General features: G+C 35.2%; 1 protein-coding gene across 1 annotated transcript; it reads right to left on the minus strand.

The window, feature by feature from the left end:
* Positions 1–7,869: 7,869 nt before the first annotated feature.
* Positions 7,870–19,602, minus strand: LOC142349970 (uncharacterized). Its single transcript, XM_075401842.1, has 4 exons — positions 19,479–19,602; positions 14,674–18,689; positions 10,841–10,903; positions 7,870–8,367 (listed from the first exon to the last, which is right to left on the minus strand). Exons 2-4 carry the CDS (start codon positions 18,683–18,685, stop codon positions 8,351–8,353), a joined length of 4,092 nt encoding a protein of 1,363 aa, XP_075257957.1. The 5' UTR covers positions 18,686–18,689; positions 19,479–19,602; the 3' UTR covers positions 7,870–8,350.
* Between the last annotated feature and the right edge of the window lie 6,281 nt (positions 19,603–25,883).

The raw sequence follows: 25,883 nt of genomic DNA on the forward strand, positions 1-25,883 counted from the left end.
GCTATAAGACGCCCGCCGACTCTCTGGGCAACTTTCGTTTTTTTCAACATCATCCTTGTCTTTTGTGACATCCATAGGCTCTCTGGAGTTAGTGTCTGTTTGCAATTTTTCGTTTCCAAGTAACTTCCCAAACTCGACCCATTTTGGAAAAAGATTCCAATAATTCTGGAAATTCGTCCAATCAATAGTTCCAAATTTCACCTTTAAAATATCGCAGAAAACAGAAAAATCGTTAGAAGCGTCAAAGATTTTGACATTAAGTCGTTCAAGATCGTCACAAATGGATTGCAAATCGGAATTAGCAAGATTAAATCTAAATAAATGAAGTAAAGTAGATTTAACAAGAATCAAATTTTCAGACATTTTTTCGTCAATCATAAATGCTGCTTAGTAGTCCTACTTTTGTAACAATTTAAATATAAATAGTTTGAAAGTTAAAGTAGCCAGAAAAGCAAAAATTATTATTATTTTTGCGTACCATTTTTCGGTAACTATTGCGAATACATGAACTTTTAAAACTTGTTACAACATTATTACGCAAGACTATCTACACCTCAAAAACTTAAAGTCGTATACATTCTAGTCACGCTTAATTCTGTAATCTCTGATTGAAGGTGTAATGATTACAATGACGACATTTTCAGTTTTATTAGTTCATTTATTCATCTAGCGCGTTATAACACCTGCAGTTAGTTTAAAGCTAGTTATAACACCAAGAATGCACAAAAATTCATTCAAATTAAGATACACAAAAAGAATACAGCTTGTTAACGCGTTCTCGTAAGAGCTGTTTTACATCTCTTTTTGAACTTTCTTCGGCTTATAAGATTTACTTGCAGTACTAATAATGTTCATCAAAATGTGCGAATTTTCGGAGGTTCTCGGAAAATTAGTTTAACCGTACGTTCATAAAATTTTTGCGAAAGTAATATAAAGAAGTAAGGTGAAAAATGCATCAATAGTTTTGATTATTTAAAATACGCCTTTAAATTTCATATTCTAGAAGGGGTAAATACACGTAGCCCTTTCTTTGACAGGAAAAAACTCAAAAAGGACTGTCAATATAGCTGGCGAGTCACAAAAAAAGAACAAAAAAATAAAACTAAATTTTCTCTCGATAATTTTTAATCCCCAATAAAAAGGAAGGTAATGTCAGTTTAAATATAAGTTTCAGCCACACTATTCGTAAAACATTTAATCAAACTTTGATACTCATATAATAATTTCATACTAGGATTACCTACCCAAAAATGTAATTTATCATTATCTCGCTCCTAGTGCAATAAAAATTAGTTAGAAACTATATACTGATTTTGATCTACCTGTTTGGAATAACAGTTGAGCGTTCTAAGAGAGCAGACAAAAATTATGAAACTTGTTGACGGACAAATTTTTGCTATCAATGTTCTTCCTTTCCAGAATTTCTCGTTTTGTCTAATAAGATGAACTGTAAATTTAAAAAAAGATGAGCATGTAACAAAGATGAACTGTAACAATCAACAGAACTTGGAATTGACATTTCGATGAATTGATAATAGAAGCACAATTTACAAGTTAAACTGACTGACAAAACGCGACGTGCCTTCAGTAATTTGAGACGAAGCATAATTTTCGATAATGTGGAAATTGAACGTCAGAGCGTGTGTTTTATCTGTTCCTTTATACGGCTACTCAGCATGTTTTCTCGAGGTACGTCACCTGAATTAACTTATAAACAGGGCTTGTGCTGGTGTTATGGTCAAGCCGATTACAGCACGCTGACGATGATGTCAAAGTTATCGCCCGTTTGTAACCAGCTTTAAAAGTGTCCTCTGATTCCTCTCGTTTGATGTCATCTTTCAATCTAGTAGATAGAATTTGCATTAATCTACGCAACATCGACAGGAAAAAAAAATAAAGCTCACGCAACGCAAACTACGAAGGAATACACGGAGAAATCTTTTATTTATCGAGCGTTTAGTTAATCATTCTGATGACCCGATCAATGTTGATTTTACTTTTTTAAAAACGAAACTTAAATCATACCGATTGAAGAACGAGCTTCTTGTGACATCGCGAAACAATAATTATGATCAAAATTTTCATTGCACGTGTGCTCTAAAGTTTCAATGTAACATTAATGCATCGTGCGCTCTTTATGTATATTTTTGTAAATATTAGTCTGTTGAGAGCGATTTCCTTGCTCTGTTGATGCCATTGATTAATTTTGTTTCAACCCGTGAAAGGTAATTGAAGTCTTTCATTTCCAATTTCTTACAGCTGACCAAATTGGATTCTACTTATCGATGCAACTTCAATGCTTCACTCGTTCAAAAGAAAAAATAATATTTTGTGATTCAAATACAAAAATCATTTTATAAGGTAAATTACCTAAATGACCTCACTAGCTCTCTTGAAATTGGCAGTCTCAAGTGAGGGCTGCAAAATTTGGTCCAGATACATAAGATTTATTTATAGTTATATTTACCCAACGATAACGCATCCAACGCTAACAACTTAGGAACGGGAATGTGATATTATAGAGACAGAAAACAAAACCTATATCATAATTTTTTTAAAAATTATAACCTTAATTAGCAAAACAAATTAGCAGTTAAAATTAAACCGACAGAAACTCCCACCTCAAAACAAATATCAAAATGACTTCTCATTTTTAGATAAGTTTAATGAATTGTAAAACTTTATAATTTTCTTGTTACGATATAGAAGAAAAAGGGGTGGTTTTACTTTGGTTGGAGGCTTCTCCTCAAGTTAAGAAGGCTGATTTGTTCAATCCCCTATAATTAAAATGAAATATATCCAATCTAATGTACAGATTCCATCGAGTAAAAATAACCGCAAATAGCCAAATAAAAGCAATTAATATGTCCAAACTTTTCACTTCCAACTCTTTGTCCAAATTTTTCATGACTTTAATGTAAAACTACAAAATTTTAAAACCTTCAGTAGTATTTTAACAAATGAGACGTGTAACAATACATTAAAAAATAATTTAAAGTATTCAAAATTTTTTTTGACTTGCAAAATAATAGGGGAAATGAATCAATATTTATCAAAATCAATAATTATCTGGACGTCATAGAAATTAGTTTAGCAATTTTCCATTAGAACCCCTTCAACTGATCGCAGAAATCTCTATAATTTTTGGCCAACATATACAAACCACAACAAAAGAGTTCCGACTTCAATAAGATTTCACGCTAAAAAATTTCATCTAAAAGATTATTTCAAGGAGAAAATGAGATAAGAGACATTTTCTAAAGGAATCTAAAACAAGAATTGAGTGTTAACTGAGAACCAACAATCAGACTTTCCTGGATGAGTTGAGTTTGCTAGCGATACACTGAAACCTTCTATAAGATCAACAGCCCAGTTTTCAAAACTGTTTCAATAGTGCCATTTTCAGATTTTTCATTTAAGATAAAAAACCAATTTTTCTTAGAAAACATTAATTGTAAACAAGCTTCAATCCCCATAGCAGCTCACCCACTTAAACAATGACTCCAAACTATTTTTCAGATTTAAATGAGGGCAAAGAGAGCGATGAAATCATTTTAGTTTCTCGGTTCAAATCAACTAATCAAACATAGCTGGAAAACACCCGGAGAATAGCCGCCATTGACGAACATCAGGATTGAAAGAGAAAAAGGAAAAAAGTCACAGTACTTTTACTTAGTTTGAGCTAGCAATCACTCTAATGAACTTCGATAGCCTAATGCACTTTGACCTAATGACCTGGCTTCATCGCTGCATTGCGCACTTCAGTGCTTGAAATAACTTAAAATCTATTCAGGCGAAACAGTGAATGTGGTAACTCACGAGTCAAATTGAAAATCCTTTATGTATAACAAAAAAACTTGATTGCAAGACAAAAAAAATCAGGACAATTCCTGAAGTACAATCCAAAGAATTGATTTCACTAACGATCTGACAATCAACATTCTTACAGTACTATCAACAAAACCCATGACCTTATATCAGCCGTAATAAGCACTAAAAATAACAACACTTTATGGATATATTAACTCTACGTTTCCTAAGAATGATCACAAAAAACAACAGCCTTATTAATCACACCCAAAGCAGAAATGAGGCAAAAACTAAAGAAATTGGAAAAAAAAAATCTTTGAAAACCGGTGGCGACAACGAAAAACCTCAAAAAAAGCAAAAATACTTAACCATATCATAACAAAAAACTTCAGAAGTCATAAATACCTTTTAGCAGTTGCTGCAAATAAAGGCAAGATTCACAAATTCACCTGAACATTTCGAAAACAAATGATATCTCAGTCAAAGAAAACATTAGATAAAAGTTGAATCGCAATCAAACTGACCAAATATACGCCCCCAACAAAAATTGACCAAAAATACGCCGCCGACAAAAGCTTATATTTCTAAACTAATGAGCTTCACTTATTGCTATCAGCAAACAATTAAAAACGTCATTTATGAAATTGGTCATAAGATAGCAATCAATACAAAGACTAGTAAACCTTAAAAAATCACTAAAAAAGTTTCAGAAAACGAACAACGCATGAAGCCTAGAAACCAAAAACTAAAGACTGAAACAATTAATTTGATAAACTTACACATAATTAGCAACAACTGTGACCTGTTACTAAGGAGACTTAGAGATACGAAAATAAATTGAACAATAAAAACCGGCAAAACTCAAAAATTGGATAACATTTCTCGAAAACATTAGCTTTCAACTGAAACGAGTAAGCAACAATTTAAATAATCCCTGTTATCAAACTATGAGAATCGTCCTTAATAAGACCACAAAAAGTAAAATAACAAAATTGAAAAAAAAAACATTTTTGAGAACAAGTAGAGCCAAAATCATGAAAAAAATAGCCGTGAAGTCAAACCAGTTATTAAGCTTATTTACGCCTCATTAACCAATGACGCTTGTTATTAACTAAACTAGTTGAAAACACAAAATAAAAGAAAAACAAGCTGGCAGAAATCAAATATTCGCTAATATTTTATGACAACAAAATATTGTCAAAGTCATAAAAGGCATTAGCTGGACGGCGATGAAATGCAACAATTAAAAATGGGCTTGCATCGAAAACATAGGCATCATAATGATAACAATCAAGAGATGAAATACTTCAAACTAAAAGTCAAATTGCTCCACCTGAAAAAAATGCTTTCAAAAACCAAAAATTTGTTCACATTCCAATATCTCACTCCAGTTTAAAGGTACATTGGAAAAAAATCACGCTTTCAAACTTCTCACTTTTCCGCTCCCTTCAGTACTCCAGCGTGAATAAAATCACTACTCTAATTTGATTTCTCACTGACGTAAAAAGCCGAAAAAATGTGAACATATCTTTAACTGAACATTTTGAGAAAAAAACCAATATGAGAAAATAACTGACAAAAAAGGCAAAAGATCTTGGAATACAGGTATTTTGCAAAAAATAAATTCAACTGAGAGATGGTTCGTGAAAGTGGTTTGTAAAGAAGAAACAAAAATGGTTTTTGAAGAAGAAACGGAGGAAAAGGAAAAAAGATGGAGGAAAGGTAATGGAAAGGGAGAGAACAAAATCGGAAAACGTTCTCTATGAATAATATCTCTAAAATGCTTTAATGGAACTTCCGAACCCTTATTCTAAACGTTCATTACAAATTCTAGTCGATTAGTCATATACCCAATACGTGACAGAGAAATATTAAACAACAATTAGATAAATGGAAAGAGCACACCTGAAAAAAATTGTGTAATTTATTTCAATGAAAAGAGCCCACTCCAACGTTCAAATGTCCCTTCATATTAACAAAACCCATACAATTGCTCTCCATCAAGAATAGACCAGGAAAAACTACAGCCTGGAACATAAATTAATAGAAATAGGCAAAAAAAATTTTAAAACAGACCAAAATCGGCAAAAAAAATTAATAAACACCAATTGATAGAACATAACAAATGAAAAGAATAAAAACTGGAAAAAAGCTTAAATCAAAGCAAAATGGTTTTAAAAAATGAATCTCAAACTGTAAATGGCTTCAAGTGGTCAAAACTCTTTTCAAATTTCAGACACACTATTACTTAAGTATATAAATAAAAGGAACACCTCTATGGCGGAAACACCTCTTGGGCGGAAAATTATATAAATAAAAAAACACCTCTTCGAGTTAAAACTAAAAAAAACTACTTTGAAAAAGCCGCACGTCAAAAAATTTTTCTCACTTAGCAAATTTTTTTACACCTACTTTTCCACTATCTCAAAGATGAGGCATGGTCAAACAATTACTCTCTTCTCTCTGCTCTTCAATTAGTTCAGTCATTTGACCTAAATCTACACTCCAAAAAATTATCGATCAAAAAAGACGCTCCACCAATACTCCTCTTCGAGTCGTAAAAAAGGAGAGCACACCAATACAATCCAAATACTGTGGACTGTAAAAAGGAGAGCGCCTAATAATAGCCAATAAGAGGCCGACGACGAAATAGTTTGTAAACGCTTGTAAAACTGAAGGAACGAAGCTAAAATAGTTCCAGGTCTTCATTCCCTAAGTGTTTATATTTTCACAACCTGCAATGAGGATAAAGTGAAGGACAGTTCAGCTCAAAAATGACGACCATATCATAGGAACTCTACTGGGTTCTAACTCTTAATATAACTCTCTGAATTATAGTTGAAAATTGACAAAAAGTTTAGAAGGCAGTAAAATATTTGATGTGCGTTGGTACAATGGAATAATGTTATTATTGCCACCCTTTCTACTTTTCACCACCGACTTTGCTTCAGCTTTGATTTGGTATCTTTATGTTTTTTACGACTACAGTTCAACTTTTTATTTTATTAAATTAATTTTAATGTTTTGTTACTCATCAATCAAGGCAGATCATTGTAGACCATCTGGTCTTGTTATCTGTCCTCTTCATGTTACAGTTTCCATAAAGCCAGTCAGTCCTTTTTTATCTATCTAATTTGTGTTAAATTCTAAAGTTTTCTGATATCATTTAACTTTAAAACGTTCACTTACACATGAAGAAATTAATTCTTTCTTTCTTTCTTTGTAAAACATTAAGCCCTTATTTTCATAACCAAAACGTACCACATAATCCTTATCTATGCATGGTAAATTGAACAAATCAGATGAAGATGGTGGAAAAAGAAAAGATAGGAATACAAAATTTCTCCAAAAAAGCAGACATTTTGAAATGATAGCCGAGAGGTAAGGTGTGTGGTTCACACGTCAATGATTGAGAGTTCAATCCCCTGCCTCCGTGAAGCTGTCTGTGTGAGGATGAGCTCTTACTTAACCATAGCTTCAGGTTGACCATAGCCTGACCAATGTTGGCTGCAATGATGGTACCACGTGAAAGTTTCAGACGCAAAAAAAAGTGGCTATAGTCACCAAAAAAAGAGCAATGCTGCTCATAAAAAGATCAGTCTGAAATGTGGGGAATAATAAGAAAAAGGACAGCTGAAAACAGGCTACTGTAGGCCTAAAGCTGTTCCACTGCGATTACGCAGAAACCACAATTATTATTATTATTAAATACACACAGTACCAGATAAGAAATTAGGGCGTCCCGCCTTTTCTCCCCATATTGGTTTGACCTCCATCTTTTAACCCTGAATTTAATCCTTTACCTAATAGATACAAATAACCTCAAACAAAAGGTAAACTTGCAAAATATATCAAAAATTTGACAAGATCTTTTAAGTAATAATGTTATAAAATCATGCAAGAATAGCTTTTCTTTTCGACTCATGTTTGCCCACGAAAAGATTATTACCAATCTGATCTCAAAGTTGCCGCAACATATTGAGTTATAATTACCAAGTATTTCTAACATAAATAACCTAGAGATGAGCATCCTGAAAAAAGCGCTCATAAAAAAGAGAATTAAGTTTAAATAAACTTCTGAGAATAAATCAACACAATTATAGTAAGATTGGACAAGAATAATATGACAATAATCCATTTATAACTATTTTAAGCCTCCACTTGTTTTCCGCGTAATTGTAATAAGAATACCCAAGTGAAATTTATCAAGGTACTTATGGCACAAGATTTAACCCACTCGATAAGTAAATCCACTCTTTTTAATCAATAACTTATTAACTAATTAATCTAGAAAGAATAATTCAAACTCATTTCGCACTGATTGTTTGCCGATCTGTTACGTCATCAAAAGTAAGGTCGCATTGCGACAAAAGCACCAAAATATTAGATGAAAAACTGATGTTTCAAAAGTCTTTTTTTTCCGTATATCTTTGTATTTTCTCTCAAGTTTTTCTTCCTTCATGCAGATAGTTGAGGAAACTCATCGCAGAGAAAGAAGCAGAAATTGTATCACGCTCACGATTAGTTGAATGGACGTCGGTCAACTTTGGGACACACCTGAAAAAAAGATCAAAACATAACCAACTAAAAAGGGGGCTTCAAATGACGTCATTAGAGATTACTACATACCATTATAACCATTAATAAAATTTAAAGTGAAAAGTGCCACCAATTTCGGCGCTCTTCATTTGACTTTCAGTAGCGAACTGCCGCTACGAAAAACAAATGGCGCAAAACGAAAAACTCAAGGGCACTAAAGTCACTCGAAAAGTCAAATCGGTCAAGCGAAAATTTTGCATTAAAAACATAGCCGGTAGAATACCAAAAACAACTCGATATGAAAAAATATGAAGAGTACTGCAATATGAAAATATCAAAAAGAAATAACGAAGAAATTGATAGCCTATAGCCTAATCAAACAATAGACAATGTTTTAAAAATGAAAAGGGGAGGTGGTCAATGGGGGGGGGGGGGGGCACGGAGGGGAGATGGGGAGTAGGTGAGAGGGGGTCAATGGGGATGGGTGGGTGGGGGGAAGGGGGAAGAAATCACATTCCTTTACTTTTAATTCATTAACATTAGTCAATTAAATGGGCGCTTAACAGACACTAAACAATTAAAGATAATAAAATATTAAACATTGTCACGATTGAAAATATCACAACTATACGATCATCTTGAGCCCTTACATTAATAAAAATTGACAAAGCAGAAATGGTCATTGAACTGGATCTTTTGGCGGCCATTAATGTCAATCACAACCCAACTATGAAAAAACGGAAAATTTTGCTGACTTCGCTTACTGCATTAGCAAGTCATCGAGGATCTATTGAAACCACCTGAAGTTGACGGAGCCTCTGGATTTTAATGGAAAATGAAACAGATATTCAATGTAGATTTGGAAGTATTTTTGCAGTTTTCAAAAGCTTTACAATAATATCACACTTTGTTCATGATCTTCGGCCTTAGTCTTGCATTCCCAGAAAATTTCTACTGAACACTTCAATCCTAACAGTCTCCCTAATTGGAGTCTAAAATAGATCGACATTTATACTATTACATTTGCGCCATTTTGGTTACAAATGTGGAACAATATATTTATGGTGAAACTTTCTCGAAATTTACATACAAATTGCGATTTGACACGGGAAAATCCAAGCTATAAATAACATAGGAGCAACGAAGTCAAACATTGGATGACTTATATGAAAACGAATATAGTGACTTCTTAACAGAAATTAAGAAACAAAGGTGTAGGCTGGGAGATACAAACATAAAAGAACTCGGTTGCTCAACACTCTTTATGTCGATCAGCCGAATTCTATGCTGCAAAAGATCGGCCAGAATTAACTTGACAAAAATCAAGACTGTCATGAAACTACTAGCCCCAACTAAATTCGAACAATTGAACAAAAATTCTAACCAACGTTTTCATATGTCTCAAGGTCAAATTTGACTATTTAAGCAGTATTTATTCTCTCTTTGATTAGAATAGAAAATTTCCTTCAAATTGAAATGAACATTCCAAAAATTGACCAGATCTACCCACTGTTTGAAAACAAATTCTGAGGCAGCGATAAACAGTAAAGCGAGTGAATAAAATCTATAAATCTCAACTTGTTTTAAAGTGAAATTGTCGGATTTATTTTTTCCCGTTTTTTCTCTAAAGTCGGTAAGAGTTACTACTAATCTAACAATTTTGAGAAAATATACTTTTGATATTTAATTTCTATTGGCTATAATATAATTTGACAGTTTACGACTTCTAAAATATTTGCAAAAATTGGCCTGTTCTGGATATATTTATAATTTCTGTTAATGTAATGGCATTTCTACAAATTTAACACTGCAAGTGAGAGGCCAAATCGGAAGTCTTCTATCCACGAAATGCAATGAAACAATTAGCTCTCCAACCAAAAAAAAACAAAAATTCTTAAAAAGCAACTAGATAGAAACTATTACCAATAACAACAAAAATGACGGAATTAACAGAACACTATGTGATAAAATATTCGAAAGCACTGTTCCCTTTCCCGTACGAACCATAATTTTTAGTCTTTCTTTAAAATATTTCTTCAACACACCAATGCTTGTTTATGCACCACTGATAATGGTTTGCATGACCTAATAAGAGGCGCAATATTACAATTCACATATATCACTACAGAAGAGTAAAACTATCAACTACAGGTTGTCACCTTCTACTTTGGGAAATCAAATTATCTTCAAATTTTCTCAAGCTTATTAGTTGGCGTCCGGTAGAAAAATTTCACGGTTACCCTTTTTTCACATCAGTAATGGGTTTTGAATTATTTGCATTAAACCAGTTTAAACGCAATTTGCTTTCCTGGATTCAGAAAAAAAAGCGAAACTCCTCCGAAAAAACTACTAAAAAACTAATCCCTCTTATAATTTAAGGCTTTGCTCGGCAATTTTTCACGCCTTTTACAAAGACAACGACTCATGTTAGCCTACAATGTGCGTAAGTTATTAATTTTTAACAACACTGCATCCACAGATTGTTACTAACCGCTTATCTTCCGATGTTTGCCATTGAGTAGGTTGGTGACGTCATCTTTCGGGTTAGAAGCACCTAAAGCAGAATAGATATTTCGAAACAGATATTTTAACTTCCGATGACCAAACCTTATTGGATTAATACATGGGCAAAACGCCATAAGTTTCACGGCAATTGATTGGTCATTTGAGTATAACGAATTGAACAGAGACATAATTCTCAGCCCTTTTTCATCATAGACTCAGTTCATAGATAAATTAGAAATAAGACGATCTACAGTTGTCAATAAAATCGAACGTTCAAATCTTAATTCACCTGGAAGAGATTCCCCCCTTTCGAGACATTTTTTTCTTAAAACATCTGACGTCGGTGTCTTAATTTTTATATGTATTGACCGATAAACGTAAGTATTTAAAATACTATAACTTTCAGAAACTATGTTCAATAAAAAAAGTCTAGTGTGGTTGTTTTCCTTCTAAAACTAAATTTAATGAACACTTCCTTCTGAAAAATTAATTGAAAATACTCATTGTTTTTAATGGTTAGTGCACTTCATACAAGCATGAGTAGTAATTGACAGGAGACCTTACGTATTAAAAACAGAAGAACAAATTTGAAGACAATGAAAACAAAGATTGAAACAATCTTTGCCATTTAAAAAGACATCACATTTCGCATCATTGCCAAAGAAGCAAATAAAGCTTAGTACATTATTTCAACAAAAAACAATTTCACTAAGCGGTACAATTCAAATGCATTTTTTTGGCAAATTGCATAAAAATTAAAAACCTTAATCTTATTGATGCCTAACGGTTGTTACCCACCCGGTCTTTTTTGCAAAAAGCCCGAAAATGGGAAGGCTTAACATTTTGCATATTTTTTGATAGCGAGTACGGTAAGGCCTATCACCTACGCTTTTGCTCTAAAAGCACCCATCGATAAGACAGAAAAAATTGGTACCCCGACCATTAACTTGCCACTCAACATAACTTTAAAAAAAAAACAATAAAAAGACAACTCGGTGGAAAACCAAAATTTGGGAGAACCTTTGCCACTGCCCTGTAGCGTACTGATCGACAATTTTTCAACAATGAGCAAAAATTGAAAACAAACAGATGACAAAAAGCGTCAAACGTTGTTGATAGAAGCTTCGCTCAAACTGAAGGTAGAATTTTTGAAATCAATAAAGCAAAAATCCAGAGCATTCAGCTGACATATGCAGAATTTGCCAGTATAACATCTAGCAGAGCAAAAACTTAATTTATAAGAAATTGAGCTCAAGAACTCGAAGATTTTTACAATTTGATGAAATTATTACGTTTTCATGGCTGTCAAGCTGAAATCGAGAAAAAGCGATGGATTTTTTCAATTTTACTGATCTTCGACGCTAAGGTTTGTGAACTTTTGTTGACCATGCTACAGGCGAACAATATCTAAGAGGGGTGCCATAGTAGTAGTAGTATAAGACTTCAATAACCTTCTGAGGGTATAAACAAGGATGATGATAGCACAAAGATTAAAAAAATGATATAAATTATGTAACAGCTACAAAAAAATTATTAGTTGAACAGAAAGCAATGCTATACAGAAACGACATCTACACCTAAGGTACCACGTGAAAGATAAGTCGAAACCAAATTTATCAGTTCTCATTGCCATTAGTAGATTTGGGATTGCCCTTTTGCAAGTATCCTTGAAAAAACTGATGCTTACATCAAGTAAATCCGCGGCGTCAATTATAATACGTTCAACTCTGAAGAAAAACGATTTTTCTGTATACCTTCTTTTCCTAGCTCGTGTGAGTGCCAGACGTTCACGATCAAAAGTGCGTAGGTTAATACCTTTGAGTCCAACTTGAAAAATTTGTCAAAAGATATGCAATTCTCATTGTTTAAGATAGCCGTAAAAACACGTATGTCACGCTCGATAAATTGATAGCATATTGGCAGAGAGTTGGATAATTTAAGCAGGGAGAAAAAGTCATTGTAACCAAGGCACCAACGCAGGCCACGGATATTGAGCTGTTCTAATTTTCGTAGATCCAAAATTTCAGGAAACCAAGCAGGATATCCATATAGAAGAACCGATAAAACACATGCCTTGAATAAATTGGAACACTGTGCTTCAGGTAATTGAACGACCGACGGGCTTTTACTATTTTTGTTTGAATAAGAAGACTCCATTTCAACGTTTTTGATACCTCAATTCCCAGATCCGTATAATTATCAAGCGAAGGAATCTCGACATCACCAAGAAGTATATTATCCAATGACATTCTACTAATATGTAAATAACCGCTTTTAGCTGAATTAAAAGACAAATAGTTACAATAAGCCCATAACCGCAACGAGCATAGATCATTTTGAGCACTATACAAGCAGAAGTCGCCATTGCAGAGCAATTTCGTGTCGCCAGCGTAGCAGAAAACTTTTGATACTACGGGTACATCAATCATATCATCAATGAAAATTGAAAAGAAAACCGGTCCCAACACGCATAGAGAATCTTTTTCCTTCACTGCAGGCATCATATCAAAAAAGAAGAAAAACGGTCAACTAACTTACTCGTTCAGGAAACTTACAGTTCATTTAGCCAGTTCGGCACTCAGTATTAAAAAATTAATAAAATATTTTCTTTAAAAAAAGGCAATATATCTGTAAAAAGGCAACTTGTCTGTATAAAAAAAACATTAAAATTGAATAGATTTACTTTCCGTCTTTATTAAAACCAAAAAAATGAAAAAAAAACATCTCAGACTAACGGCGTTTTTTGCGCAAAACTACGCTATCTGATAACCTTCCCAATTTCCTACGCATCTATCCTAGAGGAAGCAAAAACGCTTTTAACAGATCCGAGAACTTCAAAAACAAGTTTTGAGAGCGAAAGAAAATCGTGTACAGACGTAATCGCAGAGAAATCAGCAAAAAAACTGCGAATTAACCACTTTAATCTCCAATTTGCTATGGTTCTTCAGATCCAATTTTAAACAAAGGCACCACTCAATGCGTCTGCAATTTTTCAATCCAAATTTAATCAACAATTATAAAAACTAGCCTATGCCTAGCAATGCCTAGCTTGCTCGATTAAATACTAAAAAAACAAATAGTGATTGCATAATACGCTAGGGACAGAAATTTTTGTAGATAAAGACAAAACTTAAAATTTGAGCAGAGTAGGAAACTAACAATTAAAACACAAACGATTGACTACCGATAGGCGAATTGCTCCTGAACCACTGCGGCTAGCGCCGGCGAGCTTCGTCAATAGCTAGCTTAAGTAGCAGAGGAAGCTAGTTTAAATAATTTTACTGAGGTGGTAGAAAACGAGGAAGGGGAGCGAAACGGGGCGAGTGGGGTTACAGGTGAACGAGGGTGGGGATGGAGGAGGTGAGTAGGGGAGATGAGGCGAGAGGAAAGGGGGAAGATGAGGGGGGGGCAAGGGGGAAGATGAGGGGGGAGGATGGGATGGGGAGAATGTCAGGGGGAGAAGGAGGAGGGAGAGTGCGAGAGGGGTCAGACTTTTGAGAACCGCACTTCACAACATGAATTTATGTCGAAAAATTACATGCTTAAATGGTAGTAAGGCTCTAAAATAACTGCTCAGCGACTTGATGCTTTCCTAGAAGAAAAGTCGGTAGTACTAAAAATCGCATCCAAAACCACCAGCATTTCGTTTGAGATCAATTTAACATTTTCACCGAGACTTACCTCGGTGACGTAAAAAAAATTTGATGCAAAATATGAAATACATTTTATTATCATCGAACCGTTAAAAAATTATTACGAACCAGATGATAAGCATTCAGCGCTTGTAAAAAAATCGAAACTGATTTAAAAAATGGTAACCTGAGTTGTGGCTTCGTTTCCGATCAGTGATATTCCTGTAAATTACAATTGGCTTTTGCTGATCAGGGGGCGGATTCAGAGCTAAACTATTAGATGTATTTCGCTGTCCAGCCACAATTAGACTTGGCTTCACATTCTGCAGTGAATTTGCATGCAACTTCGCTCTTAGGATTTTGTTCCGCTCAAATATTTCAGCAGATTTTCGTTCAAGTTTTTGTGAATGCCACCGTTGAGAAATAGCTTTGGCAATTTCGGAGGACTTTACAACTTTCCCTGAGTATTGTTTGTCTTTTTCCGACAGGAGCGAATTGACTGAAACTTTCATCACTCTATGTAGTTTATTTGTTTGTTTTTCACTTTGAGCTGCGGGTGCTAACTTGACAACTTCTTTTTGCACAATTTTAGGATGACTTTCAACTTGTAACTTTTTCGACTCCTTCAAATCCGTGGCTGAGGTCTTTGAATTTGTTCCACTGTTAAATGTGTACAAACTATGATCAAATGTTTCATCACAAGCTATATCCTTATCTAATTTTTCTTCAATTTCTTTGTTTTCGGGATTTTCTGACACTTTCGCTAAATCTTTATTCACAGCTTGAAGAGTCATAATTGCTTTCTGCTGTGCAAATTGAGCATAATCTTCTTTCTTGGACAAAATAATCAACTTTCTCGGCTTCCCTTGAACGTCTTTTGAAATTTGTTGTGTTTCTGGTTTCGAACTTTGGTTGCAATTATCATTTGTCGCGTTTTCGGGAACCCCATCATAGTTCAAAAGTTCTTCAGGTAAAAGTACACCTGAAACTTTGTCGTGATTTTTTTCGTCTTGCAACGTTTGACCATCTTTGCCCAGTGCAGCCATTATATTTTCAACACTTTCTTTAGAACCTTTATTCGCCTCCGTGTCATTATCGACAGTCAATTTATACTTTATCACAACAATTTTTCTGATATTGTCAAAATCGTGCCTCATTTTCTCGTGGGTTAAATTTTTGTTAAGGTTGTCTATTATCTCGACACAGAAAACTCCGATTCTAAACTTGAACGTTTGCGGGTTTTCCATGTTTTTTAACACTCTCTCGTAAATTTTGAGTTTTTTGGAGCTCCAATTACAGTTACTGAAAATTTCTACTCGATTTCCGTTTAGATAAACATATGTTGATTTGAACTCTGCAAAATCTTCAGGCGTATAGTTTGAAGATTCATTATTAGTTGATTCGTTCTTTTCAGAAATTCTGTTTCCATCGACATTATTACTCTCTGCAAAATTTGTGTCAGTGTTCAAATCATAAGAAACAGAAGAAGAGTTTTCAGCTAAATTTTCTCGCCATTTTACTAAAATATCGTTTTGTTCAGCTCGAATAGCATTTTTCATGAAAAATCGCTCGCTTACAGGTCTGCACCTTGCGCAAGTTAGCAAAAAGTTTGTCGAATTAACCCGGGCACACTTCATGCGGTCTTCAAGGGTTTTCGGGGGCGCTCTAGCCATAAATGGGTATTTCTTTTCAAACGTATCGCTGAGCTGTTCCTCGCCTGGTGATGTGTTTTCGATCAGCGGCAAGTTTTCGTGATTGGATAAACTTTTACCTTCTGATTTCTGATTACCAATTTCCAACTGTAAATTTTCTTGCACGAGTTGCCAATGCTCAGAAGCATAATCTGATGAAAGCAGACCAGCTTTCTCAGAAGAATTTTTATTTTTGCGTGATTTGTTGCCCAGAACTGATGTCTCAGAAGTTGCGTTTTGCTTCAACTTTGATTTCGACAGAGGCTGTGCGTGATTATCGGACTCGGGTACCGTTGCAACCGTAAGTTTGATGCCTAGCGTATCGCTGGTAATTAAGCTATTTGATGAAAACTGGAAAAGCTCCTTGTTATAAATCAACGGAACGCTATCTTTATCTTGTTCATCATCTGAAGCATCCAAAATTAAGTCGATGTGGTCGTCAACTTGATTATTTTCAGGCTCGCGCTTTGGAAATTTTCGATTCTTGGAAACTCCCGAGGGTTTTGGCTTCACTACTGAGGCGGCTTTCCGTTTCAATCCTCTCGATTTTATTTGGCTCTTCAGTTTGCTGGCCGTTCTATTTTCCCTGGCCTTAACTCCCAACTTTCGAGCTGAAGTTTTTGGCAATTGTTTGCGTTTTTCTGATTCTAGGACCGCAATAGTAGGTTTTACTTCTTCCTCTTTCTTCACATCTTCTTGTTTTGGTTCTAGAGACTTTGAATTACTTTCTTTAACAGGAACTGCAATTGATGCTTTACTTTTAGGTGCTTTACTTTTCAAAGTGACCGTATTGTTGACAACTTTATTTGCTTTCGAATGCTTTAGAGGTACCTTTTTGTCAACGGTCAAAACTTTTTTGACAGGAGATACAAAAGGCGATGCCTGAGCTAACAGTTTCTGTGCTTGACGTCGTTTATTTAACGTCAAGCTGCTTACATCACTTTGTTGTCGGCGAAGTAGCCAAGTCTGCAGCTGGCTATTGATGGTTTGGGGTTTCGCTTTTCCTAATTTCCTTTTCTTGTTTTCAGGCGAATCATCTCCCGGGTCAACGTCAAGTTTGGTTAACACTACTTTTAACTTCTTTCCATCTTCAATAGCAGATTGCTCAACTTTTGATTGAATAGTTTTGCGTGATGCTGTTTTCTTTTGAGATGACTTTCGAGATGCGAAAAGTGGCGGCTTTTTGGAAGGCTCTTTCATTTTTTTCAAACTACGAAACCTAATGGTACCTCCTTCCGGAGTTTCACGAGATGCTTTTAATTTTTCGGGATCTAAAAGATACATCCGCTTTTTCTTGAAAACTCCACTCTCCGATTTTGCGGTTGATTCTGTCTGAAAATTGGTGACAACAGCAAAATCTCGAATTTTTGAGGGCGGTCGAACATTTCGTTTAGGTCTTTTGGCAACAAATGTAATAAATCCAGAGTCAGAAGAGGCTGAACCATTTGCTGGCAGAAATACAGGTGTACATGAACAACTGAAAACGCACTCGATCAGTCCACACGTCTCCTCTCGTGAATAATTAGTCGAAATGGAGTCACAGATACAACCCATGTTGCAAAATAATTCACCACAGGCAGACATTGACTGCAACTCTGAATCGTCTGCATGATCTGCAAGAGGCACTGTATCAAAAGTATGGGGATCCAAAATTCGACCCTGATTTCGAGTCCTGATTTTCTCGAAATTCAGCAGTTTTAATTTACAGCTCGCACTCAAGCTGGTATTCGAATTTTCATCCATGGAAACTGGCGAGGAGCTACTACGTGAAGTAGGTGTTTCCGAGCGTGATTCCATCTCGAGGGGTAGATTTCCAGACGACGTATCGTCTACCTCGCAGTGATTTATAGACTGTTTATCATAGCTCGTTGATTCATCGAGATCGCTACTGTAAGCAGATGGTAAGTTTTCATTGTCCTCCAATAAAGCTAGACCATTAATTTGATCACCTTCAAAAGGTATATCAAAAAAGCTTTGAGACTCTAGACTATCAGTAAGATTTTCCCAAATCCATTCTTTTACTGCATCGTACAGTAACTGCTTTTCCGGTTCCTCTTTATTATCCGAAGCAGACTCCACTGTTTTAATCTGGAGCGCCTTCTTACTGAGTTTGGAGCCACTTGTAACTTTGAGTTTGCTCAAATTTCGGTCAGCATAATTGCAAGATTTGTAAAGGCTCCGAACAGCTTCAAGATAAATAGAACCTCTTGATATGGGAGGGATCTTGTATTTCGTTTTTGAATCTGCTCCAAATACTTTATCAGAAATCTCAATTTCTGAAGAAGCCTTTAATCCCCCATATTTTATAACGAACAAGCGGTAATCGTTTCCAGCATCTCTAGATTTAGACCAACAAAACACTTTGAACAGTAATTGTTTCGCCTTCACAGATGAAGACATTTTGTTGGAGATAACTGTATACAAATGTTGATCATTCTGCAATTTCATCAATTCCCCTCTTTCAAAATTCAGACTGTTTATTTCCTTGATTAGAGTATTGTCATTCATCCTCCTGAAGAACATATGTGTTTCCGATTATGTTGGAAATGTTAAAACAATTAGAAAGACTAGTTACACGGGATACAAAACATTAAAAATGAAAACAAAACTGCGCAGTTTCCAACCGCAAATAAAGTTCAAATTAAATAAAACACTTTGGAAGCAAGCATTGAATAAGTAAAATTACACTACCTGGCGTAATTTCCGGTTCAATTAATTTTAGGGAGTGTTCTGACGCTGACTCATATATTTTATTACTTTTATTTAAAATTATAATTACACATAGTCAAATTATAACCGCGTCATGGACATTTGATTTGATCGAGTCTCTCTTTGATAGCTGAAACAGCTCACTATGACCTCATTCTATGGAGATTACACTCTTGGAAGGGCGCTCGGTCACAAAATATTTTCTATGAGCATACAATAGCATATATGCGAGAAAATAGCTCAAATTTCAATTATCTGAAATTTGAAGGAGCGCTAGCAGAAGTTTACTCTGGGAAGCAATTGAAACAGGATTGAACTACAAAAAAATCATAGTTATGCTTGAGAAGAAATCAACATTTTCTTTCATTTCTACTGCAACTCGGAACCAGATCCAAATGCAAGGTAATAGTAATCCATATGAGCAAAATCAGTCCATAAAACCTCACATCTGAGCGAAATCAGTCGATATAATCTATAATCTATCTTTAGTTAAGGCAGTATGATAGCATCGCCGTAAAACGAGAGCACAAAAACTGAACAGTTAGTGGGCGCTAATTATTCAAATCGAAATATTTAAGGACTGCACACGTACGTTACGACAGGGGTATGTCGTTGGCAGAAATTGACATATCTTTATCAACCATGCATCCATTTCCCATCCACCATCACAAGGACATCCTAAAGATAGGCTCTAACGTACACTTTGTGAAAAACAGCTTTCAAGTCTTCAGAAAGGACGATATAATAGGCTCCTCTGAGCATAATTTGTTTGTTGACATGCCTCGTTCAGAACGCGATCAAACGAAAATTAAGAATTCCATTGCATGATTTAAAATAAGTTAAAGCCAACACGGAGAATGAGTGAAACAGTATATTATTATTATTATTCAGTAGATTCATGTTTCTCCATATGTACTAAATAAACAGGATAATACAGCAAGCTTTTCACTGGCGATGTCTAAAGGCGTCATTAAAAATGGGCGGAAGAGAGGTCGATATTTTCGATCAGAAAAATTTTAGTTCTAAGGTATCAATAGTTGGTATCACAATAGAAACCGACTAAAAAATGTCGGATGTGAAATGTTTTGCAAACTTCATTATTTAAGAAAAAGCATTGGACTGTATGGTCAATTTAACATCATTTGTGGGCTATAATTGGCGAGATAAGAGTTTGCTACATAAAAAAGAGAAAGAGAGAGAGAAAATGAATTACGTCTTCATATAGACAGTATTAAAAGACCATTTTAAAACAGAACTAAGCAACGAAACATTAAAGAAAACGCACATGTACAGGCATTTATAACACAAAACATGCATCAATCGATAAGTGAGATCTATAGAGCTATGGTAGAGACTTAGTACTTTTTGTCGTTCATTTCCAGGTTGCCTGGCCTTGCAGGAGAAAAGGTGAAACTTCCTGAAGATCGGATTGTTGAATGTACTTGGCTCATTTTGACTGTAACAACCTCCGGTACTGCACATCAGCTGGTATAAACCGTTGGCATAAAATAGGGCAGAGGGACGTCTATTGCATGGTTTTTTGCTCTGAATGCCCAGAAAGTTGTCTTCATACAAGTGTTTTAGAAAGTATCTGTTTCTGTTGAACTTGGAGATGTTGACCCAGCGCTTCCAGTATCGTCCAATGGCAATTCTGTAATGATGCAAAAACGGAGACGCCGTAAGTCGCGACAGGCTTAATAACTGCTTCCAGCAGCCTGTAAGCGCTCCGAAAATTGATTTTATGGAAATCGACTTTAGACCTCAGTGAGTTTGTAGCCTTTGTGCACTTTAATTTGAAGTGTTTCAGATGAGAATTGATTGAAACACTAAATAAAAACAGTATTCGGAGTTTAAAAAAAACTCGCTGAAAGGTTCAATTTGTTTGCCCACGTAATGGATTTCTCCGCGTCAATAATTTGCTACAAAAATTATTAAAGTTTGGCATGCGCGTTATTTTTAAATAGGCATAAAGAGAAATTAAGAGCGACAATTATTACAAAAACATTTTACAAATTAAGAACAAGAGATAACAATGTTAAAATAAGTAAGTTTTTCAACTAGAAAAATATGTACTTTATTACGAAATATGCCCAGCGGCATATCGAATTTAATAACATTTAGCTTTAGCAGTTCATTTGCACATCTGGTGGCCCTGACAAAAAAATTATCTTCAGAGCAAAACTTCTGCGTTTTAGGCACGCTAAACTATCCAAGAGTCGATGACCTTGTGTTGAAAAAACTACTTTGTATTTCACTCTGAACCTCAGCTTGTTTATTGATCGTTTTCCAAAGCAAGGCCATGTCCGACTCAATCTTCTGGTAGCAAACCGGCAAGAAAGAAAGTCTTTGAAGTTTAGAAACAATCGAGATCAGAAATAATCCATCTGAAAACTCTTGATTGAAATTTCTCCAGCTTGCGCATATAGGTTACGGAAGGCTGCCATACAGAACAACCGTAAAGAAGGATGGAGAGGACGAGGCTTTGATACAATAAAAGTTTCCTCCTTGCTGAGATCGTGAAAGGCACGTTTCGCTTTATGAAATAGAAGATCTTTTTGCATTTAGCTAATTTTGTTTATGACGTTGCCAGCTCAAATTACTTGATATGGTTAAGCCAAGGTCTTCATTATAGTCAATATAATCCAGTGCTGTCTCACCCAGTTTTAATACTTGCGAACGGTCAAAATTGAAAGATAAATCTTTACATTTAGACGGATGAAAATTCAAGCAATTTGAAACTGACCACTGCTGTAAGGCGTTAAGGTCTTGTTGTATAAGTTGTGGCTCGCAGCATGTAAAAATTTTCAAATCATCAGCGTACAAAGAATACGATCCATGTGAGATTACATTTGGCATATCATTGATAAATAACAGAAAAAGAAGTGGTCCGAGGACACTGCCTTGTGGTACACCAGATGTCACATTCCAGAAAGGAACAAAAGTGTCACTCACTTTGACGCACTGTAAGCGATCAGATAAATAAGACTCAAAAAGTACCAAAAAACCAGGACAGAAGCCAAGAACTTGAAGTTTAGACAGCAAAAAGTGATGAGAAACGGTGTCAAAGGCCTTCCTAATGTCAAAATAAACTGAAAGTGCAGGAGAGCTATTGTCTTGAGATTTATGAACGATATCTAAGTAATCAATCATTTGAGTTACAGTGCTCCTTAATTTCATGAATCCGTGTTGCTGTTTGCAAATTAAAAATTTCACCTTTGGATAAATAAAAATGAACAAAATACGTTCAAATGCCGACGAAAGTTTGCATAAAATACTTATTGGACGATAGTTTCATATGGCTTTTCGTTAACAAAAGCCAATTGGCTTGGTCAAATGGCTTTTCGTATAAAATAATGGAAACTTGCGGAATAATACCACCAAGCCAACACAGTTTTCGACATGGACTCTCGACATTTCAAATACTAATCCCATCTCAAATACTAATCAAAATGAATGATTATTAACGAAAAGCCATTTAATTTTTCCGATCGGAATCCGTTGAAATCAATACTAGTTAAGTTGGGTTTTCACGGGATAATCCGAGCAATTTTGAAATCAGTTCTATTGTGAAAACTGCCTAAAATTTTCAATGAGGAAATGCTATCGGATGAAATGAAGATAGAGAAAACTGTTGCCCAAAGAGTCAAAGAGTCAATATCTCACATTTTCTTTTCAGTTTTTCCTTTTGCTCATTTGTACTGAGAGTTGAAACGTATTGATTTAGAATTAACCATCTATTCCGACAACCTAGTACTCTTTAGAAGCAGTCATTCATAAAAAAGTATAATCAAGTTTGATTTATACTGATCCAGAAATGACTCGAATGTTATCATGGCAAAGACAAAAGCAGTCAAAATCAGAAGATGAGGTCAACCAGCGAAAGACGATAACCTTTTCTATCTGAAAAACCAATCACGTACACAAACACCTTCGGTTAGGAGTCAAGTTTTTACAACTTTTATCAAAAGCACCTCTAAAACCGTTAAGTTAAGAAGCCCATCAATTCGTTTCAATCATTAATAAAACACTCAACGTGCGAAATAAAACAATTTTGGGTCTTTCCCTTTACAGCCCCCCAGATTAGTGGTCAGATAACTTATAGCCCCCCCCCCCCATCATGGTAAATACACCATAATGGGGGCTATAATTTCATGGGGGGGCTATAATTGGAAAGACCCACAATTTTATATCTACATTTTGTCTGTTTAACTCAATTGTTTTTCAGGAAGCAACTAATAGCCTCAATATTAACACCAGCGATCTATTTGAAATAAAGATAAAGAAACACTGCTGCAATATTGAAGGAATTTTTTGGAAAGTCTGGGGCAGAGTGATTAATTACATTTTGACAAAAAAGTTTTCTATCAAAATTAATTAATGTTCGTTGATCAGCATGGGCTGACAGATTGTTCCCCCAAAAACAGAAGAGTGATCGCGATGTGTTATGGAAACTGCCTGCACAAGTATTTAAACTGCATGGAAGGCTATCACAGGTAGTAGGAAAGGTTGTGCGTCTGCAAATGCTGTGAAAGAGATACTTTAATAAGAAGATCAAGAACTTTATTGTGCCTCATTTTTAAAGCTGTCAGAAATTCAAAAATATATAAACTCTCAAAACGAATGAATCAATTACACTCTGTAAATATTTGATGATGTAAACACCATTTAAAAGCTTTTGAATGGGATCTGACGTTCAATTCAAACCTTTTCTTCTAAGACAAGTTTACGCAAACACGGGGTTTACGCAAAAATAGAATCAAGTAAGCCAGAAAAATTTTAATAAAGAGCCAAGATGATATGGCAAAAAATCTGCATTTTTCAAAATGTATGTACAAGTTTTTCACTGGCGATCTCAAAAGACGCCAGTAAAAATGTGTGGAAATAAAAAAATATTTTTTTGGTCGCTTTTTTTCAGCTTTAAAGGTGCAATAATTTACGCTGTTCACATTTGGAAACCAAATAAAAAGCGTCGGAATGTGAATTTTATTGCCAGCTTCTTTAATTGAGTAAAAACGTTCGACTGTGGAGGTTAAAACATCGCACCTTTCTTTTTTTAGATCCCTCACATGAAATTCTAACCCCCCACCATGTTAAATTGAACATAGTTTAGGGTTGTCATTGGCGAGACTAAGAATTTGCTAGACAAATGATTCAAAAAGCCATAGGCTTTTGTTTGAAAGAAACGAATCTTCACAAAAAAGTGCGAAATAGAGAAAAATTTATCGAAGCAGTCAAGAAAGCTATGTAACCGTAGAGACCCAATCTAATAAAATACAGTTTCTGGGGCCTTTAAATTAAAACAGAAGACTCCGAGACGAACACAAATTATAATTAAGGCTTGAGAGTTGTTCTTTAAAGACCTAGTGGGGCTAAAATAACAACCCCATAAGAGAAACTGCAGCAAGCCTGTTGCGGCTGCACAAGAGTCTCAGTGGACCCAAATTATCACGGCCTAGTTCTCGACCTTTACGCCGGCTTGTTTCTTCACTGGGTTCCAATTGAGTAACACTCTCGTCGAAACGATTAGTCGCTTGGTTCTATTAACGGACTGTAACTTTAAATTCGTAATTGATTTGATTGAAAATAAGAAAACCTTTAGTCATAAACTATACTCAATCTCGTGCTTAAGTTTGTAACGTTTCAGCCATTTGACACAAGTTTTGCAAAATGTTTGTCAAGAATGTTCCACCAACGTAAAAATTGAAAGATATTAAGATTCAGCAAATTAGCAAAAAAGCCTAAGTTTGGTGAAGAATCGAATTGAAGTCTTCTCTGAGCGACAACTGCTCTTAGGAACCTTTTCTGATGGTTCTGAATATGATACCTTTTCATTATACAAATAAAGGTACTAAAACGAAAAAAAAGTTAAATATCAGCTATATAATCATCATAACTCGTTTCTACTTGTTTAATTATTTAAAGTGATATAGCTCAATATATACAATGTAAATGAGAAGTAACTGCAGTATTTGCTTTTGTTGACACAAACACGGATAATTCGTGCGGAGCTTTAGATGTTTTATTTACATAGCACTTGAAAACAAACCAAAAGAACTAAGACTTCACGTAATTAACATAAAAAGAAATCTAGCTATAAATAAGAAATATATGAAAAATTGCACCCTTGCACCAAATAAGTGTTAATAGCGACACTTTACACTTTTAGATCTAAAGCAAGAGCGTGCGTGGGGTCCAGGGATAGCTTAGGAGTTACCTTAACAAGGTGATAAGAGCGTCGGTTTCTCAAGTTTTCTCTTCAGAAAATCGGAAGGTGGACGAATTCGGAGTCCCAACAAAATCGAAGTTTTTCTCATTTCAAAAGCTATTTCTTGCTGTCTAATAGCTCTTGCTTCTGTTCAATGGCGGCGCTGTTTTTGGTCTCGGAAGAACCATCATAAAATACCGGTGTTAACTTCAGGACTGGCGGGTTCAACTCTCCTTTTGCAATTTTGACTCTCACTGATTGCACAACACTGTTGTCGCCAGTGAAGATCTCAAAAATTTGTCACAGCATGAATTCACAGAGTTTCACAGAGTCTTTTTTGGCAATAATAATTTACGTTCTTCCAGTTTCCGCACATCAAATTTTGACCATTTCGATCTCTCGTTCCATTGTGGAAGATATTCACGCGTTCATCTTTTCCAAATCATGGCGGCATATGCTTGAGCCATTTTAAGGATTTTCTAAGGTCTCGATATTGATCAATGGATGGCATAAATGTTGCACTGGCATTTTTTCCTATTAGCAATTTAATAAGTGTCAATGTCGTCAAGTCCTCAGGATCGCCTTTTCTGCTCTTACGGATCTTGCGTTGAGTTTGCTCTACAAGACTCATTTTATACTGATTAGCTTGTCAGTGAGGCCTCGGTTGTCCAAGGTTACAATTATGACATTTTCCCAACTTTGAACCAGTCTTTCTTAGATTCCACCAAAGTGTGGGGCTCCTGGAGGGTAAGACTTCCAAACTGACTTTTTCTAAGTTAATTCACGTTTAAC

This window comes from Convolutriloba macropyga, chromosome 11, assembly GCF_964194025.1.
Source record: "Convolutriloba macropyga chromosome 11, txConMacr16.3, whole genome shotgun sequence".
Classification (NCBI taxonomy): domain Eukaryota; kingdom Metazoa; phylum Xenacoelomorpha; order Acoela; family Convolutidae; genus Convolutriloba; species Convolutriloba macropyga.

Bases quoted from the DNA above. Each gene is read 5' to 3' on its own strand.
- LOC142349970 (XM_075401842.1), bottom strand. From the start codon at position 18,685: ATGAATGACAATACTCTAATCAAGGAAATAAACAGTCTGAATTTTGAA. The intron at 10,904-14,673 runs GTTACCATTTTT...ATTCTGCTTTAG, and splicing joins GAAACGAAGCCACAACTCAG to GTGCTTCTAACCCGAAAGAT.